A 17,325-nucleotide genomic window follows, 5' to 3' on the forward strand; every position below is an offset into this window, starting at 1 on the left:
CCACCCAATCCGGATTCGTATCTTTGACAAGGGTATTGTGTGACCTTTCAATGCAGTTAATAGGCCAGCCCTCTAGTTAGTGAACTATTCTGGGTGGCTGATAGCTTCGTTCTCATTTATCTTTTCCCTTGTTGTACCTGTCCAGCACCGGGTCAGTGTAATGCTGACAGTTTTGGCCTGAGTTCTCGCTGATATTGGGCAGGGTGGGGGTTGGGGGAGGTGTGATGGCTTCTCTGCGGAGTTGCTATTGGTCTGCAGTTTGCATCATCATAAATCCTGCTGTGGAGCGGATGTGAATGTGGGGTTGTTTACCGTTTGTGTAATAATAAGGTAGGATTGCTGCCATTTTCTCTTTCCAGGAATAAAGAGCAGGGACTTTCCAAAGACTTGAAGCCTAGAGAGGTTCAGGAGAGCAGCAGTGACAGTGAGGAGAAGATTCCAGCTTCTAAAATCTCAGCATTGTCCAAACGTAAGAACGATACTGAGGGAGAGGTTGTGGAAAAGAAAAAGAAAGGTCGACCAAGGAAAGAGTCAAAGCAAACGCCTATAACCATAGCAACTCAGGTATGGGTCAAGTAATCTCTTGCATTAAACTGTCAGTATAGCTTCCCTCTGTGGGTAAATGCTATCTGTCTCTTGTCTGTCTCTGCATGTGTGGTGTAATGCTTCACCAAGGTTCAATCCCTGGTCTTGTTAAGCTAACTGATCTCAGTCAAGGTGTCAGTGGAGATGCTACATGTGGCGTAATTGTTCCTTGACTAGGGAGTGGGAAGTCACCCAGATTATAATCTCTCCTGAATGTGTGGATCACATGGGGGAAGGGACTGAGTTTGGTTGTGATACCCCAAGGCCAAATAGCCTGCCCACAATCTGGTTAGAGTTAAATATGAAGAATGTCTACTTGAGCACAGAGCTGTTAGTATTAAAAGACTGGGAATCCTGATGTTGGGACTAAAGCAGATCCTGAGCCCGCGGGGGTGGACGGCAGGACTGCAGCAGCAGTTTTACTGGCAGCAATCAATTAAGAGGCTGCCGCCGGGATGGCCATCCAATTAACGATCGCGGCCTGCCTGTCCAAGCTGCCGGCCCAATCAGATGTGGCCGCTGCTGAGGCTGCAAGGAGAAGGAGAGGGCACCTCCATTTTGAGGTGCCCTTGAATGGCCAATAAGAGATGCATTGATGTCCTGCAGCCAGGCAGGCAGACCCTGATGATCGGAGGGGGTGAACCCTTCAGCGGTGGCATCAGGGCCGTGGAGGCAGCCATTGCTGCCGGGGGGGGCCTTTCTTGGGCTTCGCTTGGACCATGGAGCCTCAGGAAAGGAAGGCCCTCCCCACGCCTTTTTTTCTGGGGGACCGCCTTGATGCAGCTGGCAGACACACCATGTGGTTGGGGGCCGTTCTGGTGCTGGTAAAATGGCGGCGACGTAGAAAAACAGCTGTCAAAAGGCCAATTAATTGACTGCCTGCCTCGAGGCTGCTGTTACCACAGCTGGGAATAGCCCCTGGTGGCAGGATTATGTCAGGCTTCCCTCCCAGAGCCTTTCGCCGTCATTTTATGACCCCTCCCGCCTCCCAGCTCATCTCCAATGGCCTGTGTCTCGGTGCAAACTTTGGTCTTCTGGAGAAATAACATAACTGGTGGAAAACAAAATTGCAAGCAAGGCAGAGTGCTGATACTAATGACAGCATAAGTTACTCCTGATTATACACTGAGATCAGAATTGCTTTCCTACTGACTGTTTTGATGCCCTTCAAATCTCATGACTGTCGAAACATTCACTCCCTAGCTCCAGGTTAAAATTGGCAGTTCCAGAACTTTAACTCTTGGCATTTCTTGCACTGTTTAATTTTCTTCTCTCTTGCCTTTGTGGACCTTCCTGTGTCCTCCACTTCAGAACTTCCTGTGATAAGTTGAAGTCATGATTAATTGATTATGATTTTAATGATGGGATCCCTGTTGTACTTTTCTAAATGTACGTTATATAAAGGGGACACTGGTCTGTGCCACATCTCACTTTGTGGGACTTTACAGCACTTTAAGCTATTCGACAAATAAGTGCCTCAGTCCTCAGCACAGCTTGTCCTGGTGTCTGCTGCTAGCTCCTCAGTTGTGTTGTGTGTTCAGCTTGCTCAATTCACAGTGTATGTGTACAGGAGTTGACATTAACAAAATCATAAAGTACCAGGCTTAACATTTGTTTTTATAACTTATGTGCTTTACACATGCTACAGCTCACAATGAGACTTTCACATCGAGTATTGTAAGGCCAATGCAACTGGTTTGCACTGTGCGCATTTACCAAATGAATCTTGAGAATAGCAGATACTGAATGAAGTGCAGCTGAAGTAGAGGAACATTATAAACCACAAACCTTGTCTCATCTAATAATCTAATAATCATCTAATATTAAACTGCTTGCTACAATGCCACCCTGCTGCTGTAAATCCTGAATGAGTTTATCAGTAAAAACCCAAGTGTAGTGATGGATATAGAATTCCATGTGTATCTCATTGTGTGTGCAGCAGGGACTTGATAACAAAGGGGCTAGGATACAAATCTTTCACCTTGGGTTTGACTGCAGCTCCGACTAATGGGCTGCAAGTGCCTCTTCTGCTCCTGATGCAAGAGTGCAATGTGAAATGTGCCAGTCCTGATGGGTGCACGATGTTAGCACAATCTGGCACATCTTAGCGCTGAATTGGCAATGCCATCTTACCACACTGAAGGCTGATGTACACTGCAGGTGTAGTGTTCTGCAGTTTACATTAATCACTCTACCACATGTGGGTTCGTCTTCAGTTCCTTTGGCCTTAAGCTCTGGAATACCTTCCCTCCACCTCTCTACCTAGCTTTCCTCCTTTAAGATGTTCCTTAAAACCTACCTCTTTTACCAAGCTTTTTGCCATCTGACCTAATGGGCTGAACTTAATGGCTACCACAGTGGATCCGTCCACCAGCTGTAAAGCTGGTGACAACCGGGTGGTTCTTGGTTGGCACAGACTCGGTGGGCCGAAGGGCCTGTTTCAGTGCTGTATCTCTAAATAAATAAATAAACCCCACCATGGCTATTTTGGAAGCCCTGATGGGATTAAATGTCAATCAGGTGGTTAATTGCCAGCTGTTGAGATTCCCATGCCTTTAAGGGTGAAGATCCCACCTTCAAGAGCTGCCAGTCAATCAGAGGGCCAGCAGCTCGTCAGTCCCAGCAGCACCACTGGGAATGTTGCTGGCCCAGAACAGCAGCCAAGAAGGAGGCTCCAGAAGACAGGTGAGTGGGGCGGGCCCGCTGGGGCCAGTCAGGCAGGCCCCAAGGATGCAGGCGGGGTGGGGGGTGGTTGTTGAGGAGGGCAGGTGGGGCTCTTTCAGCAGGTGGAGCCCTTACCGCCGAGGGGAACCTCCGTAGACCACAGAGTACCCGATCAGGAGGTTCATTCCCCTCCCCAAGAGCCCACAGAGAGGCCACCAGGGTATACCTGGTGGCCTCCCCATGTGGTGTACGACACCCCACCACATCACCTGCCCACTGCTGTGGCGGTGGAATGATGCCCTTTATTGGCCATTAATTGACCACTTAAGGGTCTCAATTAGCCTCTGGGCGGGAAGGTCATCCTTGACTGTCCCTGGTCCTGACTTCATTGGGAGGTGTGGGGCAGGTGACGGGCTCTTCACCCACTGCCTTCCCACCCAATTATATGACCACCTCCACCTTCCAGCCCTCTCCCAGGGAGGGGGTGGGATAATTAAATTCTGCCCAATATCTCCTTATATGGCTTGGTGTCATACTTTGTTTTATAATGCTCCTGTGAAGTCCCTTGGGATGTTTTGCTATGTTAAAGGTGCTATATAAAATATAAATTATTGTTAAGGCATGTTTGGAATAATATAAGGGAGGTTTACTGTATACCTGACAGACCCGATCTGAGAGTGCATGGTGCCCAAAGTAGAAAATGCACTATTCCCCAAGTCAATGAGCACAGAAATTAATTTACGTTCCTGGCACGAACTAGGATGTGGGGTTGATTTATATGATTTACACTATGCTTCCCTTTCAGGCTGCTCCCTCAGTAGAAAAGGAGGTGTCGCGTGTCTCAGCCCCCTTGATTGTGTTCAAACTCCCAACACCGACACCAAAGAAAGCATTTAACATACAGGTAAGAAATGGCAGTGGCTGGGAACAGTGTTTCTTAATCAACCTTCAAAGCATCTCTGAGCAAGGTATCAGAGCAAAGTCTCTGAATGAGATTATACAATCTCAGCTGAATTATTGACAATGCTGTGCATGCTGTCTGGGCTTGGGAGCTGATATTACACTGCCCAAACTCGCCTTACTTGGAAACCCTACTGTCAACAGGGAGACTCTGCTTTCTTCCCACCAGCTTAGACTGCGTTAGAGCCTCTATCCTGGAGGTGACAGGGTGACATCTATTTCATTGCTTTGTTGTTGGCTTATCCATTGACCAGGAAATAGTATAAAGCCTTAAAGTAATAAAAGTTGCTTTATATTACATGACCAATATAATACTCTCCATGTAACACGCTCCATATATAATTTAAAAAAGTCTAATGGGATGTTAAGTTGAAATCATGATTAAAGATGTATAAGTGAATGATCTGAAAGATACTATGTGGAGTGTGCAATCAGTCTCATTGTCCCTGCTCGATTTCAGGTGAGCACTGAACCAGCTATGTACATAGAGGTGGAAAATGAAGTTCCGACAGTCACAGGGTGGAAACTGAGCCGGTTAAAGTGTATGAGAGAAGGGAAAGAGTGGGACACACTACTAACCAGTCGAATCCTCACTGCTGCAGGAAGCTGGTGAGTATAGACTCTGAAAAAGCCCGAGATGGTAATTGTGAGTGTTGATTTATGGAAATTGTGGGTGTTGGTTCTGGGAGAGGCTGACCATGTATTTCTGATCCTGTCACTCATCTAGTTCATTCACCATTAAACTTCCTGATGGTGGTTGAGGGGGAAAAGCCATTGTGTATTAGTGGTTCTGCTTAAGAACAGTTGAGTACTTAGTTTTGTTATAGATCCAATCTGTACGTATGCTGTTAAGACTTGTGTAGTAGGCTCCCTGTGCATGCCTGCAGAAACTTTGTGCACGTAAAGCTATTAATCCTTATTCATTTGGTTCAATGATCTAACAGTGTATGAAGGGATCGCTTTTTTCTCTCTTCCGTCAGTCTGTGAGTTTCTTTCATGTAAGCTGTCAGTATTATGTAATGTTGGTGCAATAATACACTCTTTACAATTTTAAGATTGTAGGTGACTAACACATTATTGGGACTGATAGCTTGTTCTTAATTTAATTTTATTAAGGTATTAAAACATTGCTGTGTCAGTGTGGCCGGTATTGGGACTTAGTAATGTATTTAAGGGACGTGTGTGATCCCCTTCGGGATATTGACGGGGGAAAGAGTGGTGGATTCTCTAATTTGATGAACATTAGCATTGGGAGTCAGAAAGTGGTGCAGACAAGGTCTAGCATAGTGCCTTGCAGATTGATAACCTGCAGCCTTGCAACGAGGATTTCCCGCAAGGTAAGTTCCCAGTGTCTCCAAGTTGCGGCAACTCTTCCCCATTGAGTTGTGTCGGATTTCTGTCCTCGTGCCTTGAGTTTTGTGACACAGGGCTCTGGGAAAGAGATTAAACTTTAACCACTGATCCTGTCACTAAAAGCCATTTAATTCGAATAGATATTTTATCTCACACAGCTGGATTTCTTTATAACTTACCCCTTACTATATTAAGCACAGGTTTCAATTTGAGACACATCATTTGAATAGAGTCGAGAGTCAGATCAGGAGCTGGAGAGTGGAGGAGTTGAACTTCGCAGCTTTTGGACTGTAGCTGAAGTCAAGAGCCCTAGTAGGAATTATTACTGTCCTGGGTACTTAAAGGTTAATGGTACTTACGCAGTGGAAATAGCTTAAGGAGGGAAGATGTGGTTTCTTTGGAACAATCCCTAAACCGACTCCTTTACCAGACACACTGACGCAGGCACGATGGGCTGAATGGACTTGTTCTCTGCTGTAAGATTCTATGATAAATGGATAAACTGATGTAATCTAAATGTATTAGTCTGTGTGTGTGAGATCACTTTACATGCCTCTGGTATACTGCTGCACAAAGTTGAATTTCAGAGAAAAAACTTGGTTTACTGAATGGAGTTCACAGGGGTCCAGATTAATTATAAGAAAACATTATTCACCAGCTTGAATGTTCCAGAAACTTTTGGGGTAAATATTTTATAGTGGAATGCTGCACGCTCAAACATTGTATTGGAATCTATAGGCTAAATGTGTGTGTTTCACATTGACCATTCCCGTGACTGTCCATATATATAACTGGTTGATTATCTCCAAAATTGGAGTTTCCTACTCACTACTTCCTGGTCATTGCTCAGCCTTGATGTTCTGCACCATGAGCCAAGAAATATACCAGTTACTTTTTAGAACTGAGGCCTGAATGATAGATATAAACAGGCACATGATGATAAACCAAGCTCTGTAAATCCAAATGAAGCAAACACACTGGAGATAAAATAGGATATTTGTGTGAATCTCACTGCCAGTGCATATGTGCACAGTGTGAAACTGAGCCACTGATGGCACTTTTTACTCATATTGATAACAAGGACAACTAATTTGTTGATTTGTGACATCACGCAGAAAACCCTGGCATTTTCTACATTTGCCAAGCAGAACGTAGTTTACTGCCCGAGTCACAATTTTCCATGAAAAATCTTGGAACCAGTGAAAATAACAGTCTCAGTGCTTTTTAGTAATAACAAACACTTGCTGTACTGATAACCAACATGGTTCTGTGTAGGTGAACCCCATTATTCAGAAATACAACCCTGCCCCAGAATTCAAAGTCACTTAATTGTCTGAATTTTTTCCTTAACAAAAAGGCTTGAAGTTTTTAAATAAAGCTTGAATTATCATACTTAATATCCCATACACTTTCATAACTGTCTTCTCAATTTGCCTTGCCACCTTCAAAGGTTTGTAAACATGCACTCCTTGGACCTCTGTTTTTGTCCCCCCGTCACCCTCAAACTAGTACCATTTAGAATATGATGTCTTTGCATGTGTTTCTCCTAAAGTGCATTACTTCACACTTATCTACATTAAATTGCATCTGTCAAGTTTATACCCATTTCACCAGTCTGCCTATGTCCTCCTGGAGCTGCTGCTATCGTACTATTTACTACGTTTCTGGGAAGCTCTCACTGATGATCGATGCAAACGGCGACACCAGCTGTGGGCAGGAATTTGCCACCATGACGACATGTGGTTTCAGAAGCTGCAAAGCAGATGCCAGTTCTGCAAACAAGGCGTCGGCAGAGATCATCCCACACCACCCACAAGGGACATATTCATGTGTGGCACTTGTGGCAGACATTGACTTTCCAGAATCGACTTGTGTAGCCATCAAAAGAAGTGAAGCAGATGATCTCATGTGACCTCACCAAAGTTCCGAGGCTGCATTCCCATCATCTCTCGCAGATAGAAGGATGCCTGCCAATCAGCCACTAAGTTTATCAACCTCAAACTTTGACATTTTACTCCCTATACCCAAGTCCAGGTCCTTTATATATAACAAGAAATAGAGCGGTTCCAATACCAATCCCTGGGGGACCCTATTCTGACTCCAGTCAGAAAAATATCTGTTCACCACTACTCTCTGCCTCCTATCCCATAACCAATTACATAACCAAGTTATCACTGTCCCATATCCTGTCCATATGCAATGATTGAACTACCTTCATCAACCCTCTCTTGATTAAAGAACTCAGTCAGGGTAGTCAGATATGATTTGCCTTTACCAAATTCATGCTGGCTGATTGTGATGCTTCTCCGAATTAGAATTATTTTTGTCCTCAACTGTGGTCTCTAATAGTTTTCCCACCGCTAATAGACTGATTGGTCTGCAGTTAACAGGTTCATCACTGTCCATTTTTATTGAACAGGGCTGTATCATTTGCAATCCTCCAGTCCTCTGGCACCACTCCCATATCCAAGGAGGATTAAAAGATTGTTGTCAGAGCATCTGCTATCTCCTCCCGCACTCCCCTCAGCAACCTTGGGGTTGATGACTTGTTAACTTTGGGCCAACCGTTTTAGCACCTCCTATTTTTATCCTCTCCAATATCTCATTCTCTGTGCCCCCCCCCCCCCCCCCGCCTCTATTGTGATATGAACTTCATCCTCCTCTTTGGTGAAGACAGATACAAAGTACTCATTCAGAACCACGGTCATGCCCTCTGCCTCGACAGGATGATTTCCTATTCTGTCCCTCTGCAGTAGCTTGAACTATCCTTTTACATTTTATTTAGGCTTTATTAAAAACAAAAGCTGTTATAAGCTATACTTTATAGAGTTAAATTTTTTTCTCTGCTTATGAAAGTGAGGAATGTGTAATGTGACACTTTTGAAACCCTGTGTCAGCAAAGAGAACTCAATTCTGAAACTGATCTGGGGGTAAGAGGGATGTTGTTGGGACAAAGTAAGAGATTAGCTACTTTGCATCTTACTTGCCCTGTACAAATTGGGTACATTTCCTGCTTAGTGATATCAACGCCCCCACCCCCCCCCCAACCCCCTCCACTGTCCCCAGATCTCCAGATAAGTTTCAGAGTTGAGCTCTCTTTGCTCTGACTCACCACTGTACCTTAATGCCAAGCAGAGGAGAGTGCCCTTTACTGCACCATTCCCCACACCATTGTTGTCTCTCTGACTGACTGAGGGTAGGAATTATTGCTGAATTCTGGGCAGTAGATCTGAGTTACCTGTGGAAGTGGGTGGAGATTTTGAAAAACTAATTTGTAGTTAGCAGAAAGCAGAGACTTATTTCCTGTCTAACGTGGACTTGAAGCCATAGTCCAATGATGGAGGTGTTCTGGGATAGTGTTCTGGTTCAGCCACCCTGTCCCCTTCAGCTATATGTTATAATACCACAACATCACGAACAGCGCTGTGTCCCCTACAGAAATGCTAATCTGGGGCGGTGTGGGTGTTTTACCAAAGTCAGTTGCTTTATGTTGGAAATTTTAATGAATGCCCTCGAAATAATTTTTGTCATGACTTACTGCACTTTATTCTGCTCGCACCAAATATACAACCAAGAAATAATGGTAAGGTGATGGAGATGGAAGACATCATTAAAATCTGTGAGATCCTTGTGGGGCTATTGACTGACATACTGGTCCCTACTTTTTTGTAGGGAAGCAGCACAACCTCTTGCAGGTTGCAGCAAAGGCAAAATGGTGTGTCCTTGTCATTCGAGGTATTGATGTGTTAGAAACAGAAAGCAACTGGTCCCCTTACACAAGATATGGACTGGGCCAGAGGGAATCTTTCACTTTTATTCTGATTATGATCCTATCAACTTGTGCAATGCTGTACAACATATTTTATTGTGGATCTCCTTACTTGGAGGGAGGAACTCCTCTCTGAACAAAATTCAGCCCTCGGTGCCAGGCCGCAGTTTCTTCATGCTGCCCACTACCCAACACCCTGATACTATTGACCTAGTTGTTGTCACTAATTGATGCAAAGTTTCAGCAGGGCTCATCCTAATCCATTCTGTCCTTTTTTGCAGTGACCTTGTCAGTGTCGCTTGTGAGGAGCGGACAGTGTCCGTGTTTTCGGCAAGTGGGCGACGGCTGCTACCTGCTATCCTTCTACAGTCGCCCATCTCCACACTGCATTGTGCAAGTCACTTTGTGATGGCTCTAATGGCAACTGCCACACTCTCTGTCTGGTAAGTGCTTATTACTGGTAAAATAACAGCCAAATAGCCATCTAAATAGATCGCATATAGGTTAGCCATCTAAATAGATTGTATATAGATTAGCCATCTAAATAGATCACATGTAGAATAAAGACTAGAAGGAAGCATATTGTATACAGAAATGTTAAGGAGCCGCTGACCCTCAATGGCTCAGACACATGTATCGTTCTCATGGATATAGTTATTGTCTCTTGAGTGTGGCTCTGTCGGCCTCCTGTTCTTCCACAGTACAGAAAGATAATTGATAAGAGGACCGGTAAGCATTGGAGATGATGCAATAAAGAGCATATAAATAATTTGAAAAGTAATGGGGATAGATTATAAGGAAATCTTTAAAATGCATCTCAATCTCTAGTGACAGAAAGTAGTTAAGCGAAAAATGTTGTTGAAATATAGAAAACATTATGTATCTAGACTATTGACATCAAAATTATATAGGATGACAGGACTAGAGGTCATAAGAGTAAAGTTATCAAAGTAAATTTGATTCTGTTGCCATAGAATTTTAATATGTGAAACGTGATAAATTTGTGGAGTAAACTACCAGGCAAGGGATTGTAAAAAGAAAATCAGTTACTCCACTCTCAGGCTAGCATTAGCCTTTTGATAATTGTTCTTGTTAAGATCAGTTAATTTAGCATAGATCAGGAATTGAGGCTGGGACCTACTGGGCGGTAGAGCTTAGTAATGCCTTGGGTGGTTACTTTTCCACTAGGGATAACTGGGCTTCACGATAACGGAAACTTATCTTCAACATGAAACTAAATGGACCTCACTTGAGGATTATTTGGGATTGAGGCCTGCATTTATTGAATTTGTTGTATCTAGATATGTGGGAGGTTAACTGCCTGGAGGTGCGTTTCTGATCATGTTTAAGCTAACGTAGCTTCCCAAGCTCGTTGTACTTATGAAGAAACAATGTCACATGACTGGTGTCAGCCTGCAGCTTGGTGATGGGAGTTACTGACACTCACTGCAGCTGCACCATGCTGATGTTACACAGGCCATGATTTCCATGCTCAAACGAGAGACTTCTTCAATTGTATTTCATGTTTTATTGTTCCTCCAGGGATGCAAAGAAGCAGACTGTGTTGGTCAAAGATGAGTCTCTAATCACTATATTATCAGGTACTCAGCTTTAATTTCTATTTATTCACGCACAATTTAGGCTCTAACTGTAAAGGCAGGTATGAGACAAGTCATGAAACTTTAGTAGAGACTCCTCCCATTTTTCTTCCCCAACCATTTACTGTTTCTCTTGAGTGATCTTTTGATTTATTGAGCTTTTGGTTTGTAGTCTGATCATGTCAGGCACACTGCATTCCACATTTTCACAACCCTTTTGGTTCATTTTAATATTCTGCTTCAGCCTGTAGACTTGCTCACTTGAGGTGTTGTAGTGAATTCAAATATATGGACATCAAAAATTTCCTGGTCAGGTGCAGTGTATGTCCAATGTAATGCAGAGTTCAACAAAAGGGTTCCAGCCCCCAGTTCAGCATTCTGGATGATCATGTTGGTGCTCCGTATCCATGCAATCCTTCTAACTAATGTTGTAAAATTCAAGTTTTATTTATGAACAGGGGTAGACCATTCACCCCATCAAGCCAGCTCTGCTGTTTTGTTAGCCACAGCTGTTCATCTTTTTTTAATCCCAGTTTCTTGTCCATTTCTCCACATCTTTTAATACCCTTACTACCGGTTCCACAAGTAAACCTAGTCATCAACAATAGATATAATAATGTGAATGTATACAGTGCCTTTAACATAAGTAATTTCCTCCAGTACTTCACGGTAAAGGAAATGGACATCGGATCAGGAAGGCAGCAATTAGGAGGACTAACCAAAAACTTTGTTGAAGCGATGGGTTTCAAAGGAGGAAAGAAATTAAGATGCTGAGAGATTTAGGGAGGGAATTCTGGAGGAAGGACCCAGGCAGCTAAAAGGAGTGGGCAAAGAAAAGGGGAAGGTGTGCATAAAAGGTCAGAGTTAGAAACACACGTGATGTGGAATATAGAGTTGAAGCAAGTTCCAGAGGTGAAGGGCGGGAAATACCATGGGGCAAAATTAAAGACGAGGGCAAGGATTTTAAACTTAATGTCTTGGGGGAATTCAGAGAGCTAATGGTAGGTTCGCAGGGCTGGGGCGATGGGCAAGTGGGACGTAATGTGGAACTGCTTGCATGTGCCAGAGTTTTGGACAAGTTGGAGTTTATGGACATTATCATTGAAGTAGTCAAGTCTGAAGGTAATGAAAGTGTACATTTAGTGTTCAATGACAAAAACGGCTGTGTTAGGTCAAATGTGGACAGTATTGCAGAGGTGGAAGTGAGTGGTTTTTATGTTGGGAAATATATGGGGTCTGACACACTTATGTCCAATTGTCCCTTATGGAATAAAACTTGCTTCCTTGTTAATGTGGTGTAAAGGTTAGCACCCTAAGATTTCTTTTTATCAACCACTTTTCCTGAAGACTGTCTCTCTTGGTTATTTTATAGCTTAGTGAGAAGGCAGCCTTCATGCTAACTAAAAAGACAGAAATTTCCATATTGGCACAAGTAAGTATCTTTTGCCCTTATAAACCTCAGTTGATTCAGTATCTGGCCTTTTGGAGTACTGCAATCCACATTCTAACAACACTTTGTGTGAAGATGCTTTTTCTCGATTCACTCTTGAATTTATTTGTAGGGAACTGTTACCAATTTCTTCATGGATCTGAGACAATCCTTGAGGCAACCATTTCTGTCCTGTCCATTATCAACGGCAGTCAATGCTGTATAGCCATATGACGTGTGCAGACGCTTCAATCCACACCCCACACCAGCAAGCTTCACACCCATTTATCATCTGTGTAATTATGCCACTGTTTATCTACAGGATTATTCAGCAGCAAAACAGTATGTTCTATTTAAATAATTTATCTTCTACAGTATGGCAAGAACTTCTGCCAGTAATATTACATGTGTACAGGAGTTGTTACCAGGAGAATAGCATCTGATAGTATCAGTAGGAAACAAAACGCTCTTTTTGGCCTGGTGCAACTGTACAGAAGCTGATGCTGAGACAGACGTGAGCTATACAGTATTAGACAGGAATGAATTGCTGACACGGGTCAATATGATTGTACAGAGCAGAAAGAAGTAAGTTGCCCTTTCACTGTACTGGATTTCTTGTATACAGAATAGCACTTGTTATCTGGAAACTATCTACTTATCCTATTGCTGTTAGCAGTGTGCAGCTTTGAACTGTCCAAAACAAAGAAAATGCATTCATTTTCAACTCTTTCCATGGGGTAATCTGTTTAGACTAACAAAAGAATGTGAAGTTAAAGTGCTAGATAATTGGGATGAATAGGACAGAGTGTGATTTCTCCCTTACTTCTTTGCCCCTTAACTACAGATACCCTAAATATAGCTTTTATCATAAATCTGATTTTATTATATTCTTAAACTGTGCATTAGAAATTTACAAGAAATCAATTATGAAATGCAACCATGAGACCATCAAACCTTCATGGGCCATTTGTCAGTTGCACCTGGTTTGTACTGAAACCCAGCCGGGGCCTTTGACAACTTAAAATAAATTGATTGTGCCTTTTTCTGTCAGTGCAGTCTCAGTTCCTTTTTGGCTTTTCCTGTGCATCTGTTTCCGAGCAGTCAAATTAAAATTGAGAAAAGCAAATGCTTTTACCCCCACGTCACAGTTAATCAGCAGGTCTGTGAATTGTTGACGTTTCTGCCAGGTTTTCAGCCCGCGCCCTCTGCTCCACCACACCCGATATGGCTTAGAGTTCCCAAAGCTTGCTACCTGGCATTTCTACTAGTGGGATATAACTGAGCCATCCCAACAACCCAACCCCTACATAAGGAGAGGAGAAACACTGCAACACTAAGACAAATCTAACAAAACGGGAGGTTTCCCTGAAGTCCTATCCAATACTTATTCCTCAACCAACAGCACTAAAATAGATTATCTGGTCATTACCTATTGTTGCTTGAGGGAGCTTGATGTGTGCAAATTGTCTGCCGTGTTTCCTACATTACAACAGCAACTACACATCTTAAGAAAAGAAATGCTCATTTTGGAACATTTACGAACTCTTTACTGAGAAAAACAAAGCCTGTATGTTCACGGGAGGGGATCAGTTCCACAAACGTTCTCGCCCAGCCCACTTAAGTTCCCGACACAATACCACAGGCACACACCTAAAGACTCTTGATCACTTGTCCTAACAACTTTTAGTATTTGCAGTAGTCTTGAGAGCAAAACGCTGGACTCTGGAACATTCCATAAATTCAAGTGTCTGTGTTTTCGTGTTCAATTTGTGTCTTGGGACATTATTTTCTGTTTGAAAGCAATAAATGACGTGCCCACCATCTGGCATTTTCAGTCAAAAGGCCAATCCTTCTCTACTTACAGATTACTCAATATGCCATTGCAAATTGTGTAAATTAAGTGGCGAGACTAGAGAAACTGGGATTATCCTCCTTGTGTTCTCTGTCAGCCATGGCTCAGATTGTAGCACTCTCCCCTCTGAGTCAGAAGGTTGTGTGTTCCAGTCCCCCTCTAGGACTTGAGCACAAAAATCTAGGCTGTTACTCCAGTGCCGTACTGAGGGACAGCTGCACTGTTAGAGATGCTGTCTTTCAAATGAGACGTTAAACTGAGGCCCTGCCTGCCCTCTCAGGTGGATATAAAGGATCCCATGACACTATTTCAAATAAGAGCAGGGAGTTTACCCCGGTGTTCTGACCAATATTTATCCTTCAGTCAACATCACAAAAAACAACTCATCATGGTAATGCTGTTTGTGGGACCCTGCAAATTGACTGTGCCTTTTCCACATTACAGTAAATACACTTCAAAAGTACTTCATTGGCTGTTAAGTGCTTTGGGACATTCTGAGTTCATCAGAGGTGTTATATAAATGCAAATCTTTCTTTTTGGAGCAGAGAAGGTGAGGGGAAATTTAGTATGACTGCAGTGTGGCTTTACTTTAACATCTAGTGCTGAATTTGGAAGTGATCCCCTTTCTAGCTAAAGAAGAGGTCACAGTAAAAACATTAAAACTAAATCGAACCAAATAGATGGTTTTGTTTTGTGGAGAAGATTATGACAGTTAAAAAATGAGTTACAGGTGAAACAACCTGTAGTTGCCAAAACATTGTGACATAGAAGTAGCTGCTGGTCATTATCTTAGAGGAGAATAAGGAGAAAGTCTTTCTACTGGCAAGAGGTTCAGTAACCAGAGAAGACAGATTTAAGATAATTGCGAAAAGAACCAGAGGAGAGATGAGTTTTTTAACATAGCGAGTTGCTATGTTCTGGTATGCACTGCTTGAAAGGATGGTGGAAGTAGTTTCCATATTAACTTTCAAAAGGGATTTGGGTAGATACTTGAAAACAAATTTACAGGGTTATGGAAAAACAGCATAGCTCTTTCAAAGAGCCAACATAGGCACGATGGGCCGAAGGATCATCTCCTATGCTACAACATTCTATGATCATGCCCAATAGCAACTTCAATGCCACACTGTTGTGGCAACTACAAATTGTTTCACTTGCAACTTATTTTTAACTGTCACAATCTTCTCCACAAAACAAAACCATTTTTTTTGATTTAGTTTGATTTAGTTTTAGTGGCCCCTTTCTTTAACTGGTATAGAAATTACTTCCAAGTTCAGCACTAGCTGTAAAAGTCAAGCTATATTGTAATCTCTTGCTATATGCTGCGGTGGGGAACTGGTGTATGGCAGTATGTGAATTTGAACCTTTGCACACTATAAGGAGTGCTGGCTAAATATACCAGACATTATTTAGAATCACTGATACCATCACTGTCAGGATGTTCTATTTATAGATTATGTAATCCTTGAAACAGGTTGAAGTATTATAGAATGCATTAGAATCAATAAAAAAAGCTGCCATATTACAGAATGTACAGTAAATCCAGGCTAGGAGTGCTGTATTACAAAATTTACTGTAATCACAGACCAAAGATGTTGTATTTATAGAATGCACTGTAATCCCTGACCAAGGTTGTTGTATTATTGAATGCACCATCATCCCTGACCATGGGTATTGGAGGATGTGACCCAGTGTACTTTTGGATGAATCCAGTGTAATGGTCCGAGGTGCTGTGTGAACCCTGGTTGTGTAGTTCCTGGCTTTGGAAGCTGTATAATATGATGCAATCTGTTGCTGAGCTTTAATATACTCTTATGTTTTGTCCACAGGTAATGATACCACTATAACACAATCACTGCTTACACACCACGGTGTCCCGGTGGTTACTCTGTCCAATGGCAAGTCGTACTGCTTCAACACTTCCCTCTGTACATGGTAAGGAATTATGGTTTGACTGGTCAAAAGGTGAACCTCGCCTGACACTCTGCTGATGGGCATCCCTTGCGTTTTGTTTTAATTGGGGGAACGAATACTACTTTTGGTTCAAGGGAGATTGTACATGGCTGGGAGGTGTGGGGGTTGTTCTGGGTCAGTGAAGGAAAGGTAAGAGAGGGTTTCATGCAGTGTTCCTGTGTTGTTGTTGTCACTTTCACTTGCTTCCTGTTACTTTGTCGCCACCATCTTTGACACCACAACCAGCATTGCAATTGTTGGGCTGTTATCTGTCATTGTCTCAGGTGAAAAGAACTTTTTTCAACTGTTATTCTGAGAAACTAAAGCCAATCTGTTTGACTCACATCAAATATTCTTCACCCTAAAGCCCAATCCATCTTTCTTCCATAAGGTGAGCCTGACAGTACACAACCTCAGTGACTTTGAGAGCTGAGTTTCAAACCCACATTCAGTCTACCATCCAAATGGCCCGTTTGCTTAACACATCGTCTGACCTTGTCATTAACTTGCTCCCATCACCTCTAAAACCCTTATTTGGGCCTTTGTTACCACTGGGCTTCAATACTAGCCTCATTGATTTCCCGACTTTCCTCCTCGGAAACTGCAAGTTGTCCAAAACCATGCAACCCACACTGAGTCCCAACCCCTTATCGCCCATTGGTTTCTCCATTCCCTCAATGCATCAGATTCAGAATGTTTGTTATTTGCAAGTCCCTCCATGATCTTCCACATTGCCGTCTTCCAAGTTCCTCATCCTGATCTGTCAGCATTTGCCCTCTGCTCTTCCGATGCTAGTGTCCTTTGCATGCAACCCTCCTGTCCATGTTTGATACCGGTCCCTTCAACTTCCTCTTCTCCACACTCTGAAAAGCTCTACCACCCCTCTTCCACTTTCCTGTGTCTCACTCCTTTTTAGATAGCCTCTTCTTTAACCATTCGTTCAGTTATCTCATAGCATTACACAATATCCAGTTGTCACCTCTGTTATGCAGTTTGGGATGTTCTATTACATTAATTGCACTGTATATGTGTCAGTAATTATTTTAGCACAGTAACAAATGAATCTAGTGAGGGATTAGTGAATGCTGCAACTAATGCTAACATGTTACGCAGTTTTAAATGGAAGATTTACCATGGAGCTCAGTAGTTTACTGAAAACGAA

At 42.8% G+C, this 17,325-nt stretch overlaps 1 protein-coding gene across 3 annotated transcripts in view; it reads left to right on the plus strand.

The window, feature by feature from the left end:
- hira (histone cell cycle regulator a) overlaps positions 1-17,325 on the plus strand; it is a 110,889-nt gene that overhangs the window by 81,994 nt on the left and 11,570 nt on the right. For 2 of the 3 annotated variants that reach the window (XM_068055342.1, XM_068055343.1), the window contains 6 exons: positions 360-564; positions 4,055-4,153; positions 4,670-4,818; positions 9,613-9,774; positions 10,874-10,932; positions 16,040-16,145. In XM_068055342.1, coding sequence (XP_067911443.1) covers positions 360-564; positions 4,055-4,153; positions 4,670-4,818; positions 9,613-9,774; positions 10,874-10,932; positions 16,040-16,145 — 780 coding nt within the window. Of the gene's footprint in view, positions 1-359; positions 565-4,054; positions 4,154-4,669; positions 4,819-9,612; positions 9,775-10,873; positions 10,933-12,301; positions 12,362-16,039; positions 16,146-17,325 lie in introns of those variants that run through there. The other variant, XR_010977292.1, reaches the window with a different exon arrangement.

This window comes from Heterodontus francisci, chromosome 23, assembly GCF_036365525.1.
Source record: "Heterodontus francisci isolate sHetFra1 chromosome 23, sHetFra1.hap1, whole genome shotgun sequence".
Taxonomy (NCBI): Eukaryota; Metazoa; Chordata; class Chondrichthyes; order Heterodontiformes; family Heterodontidae; genus Heterodontus; species Heterodontus francisci.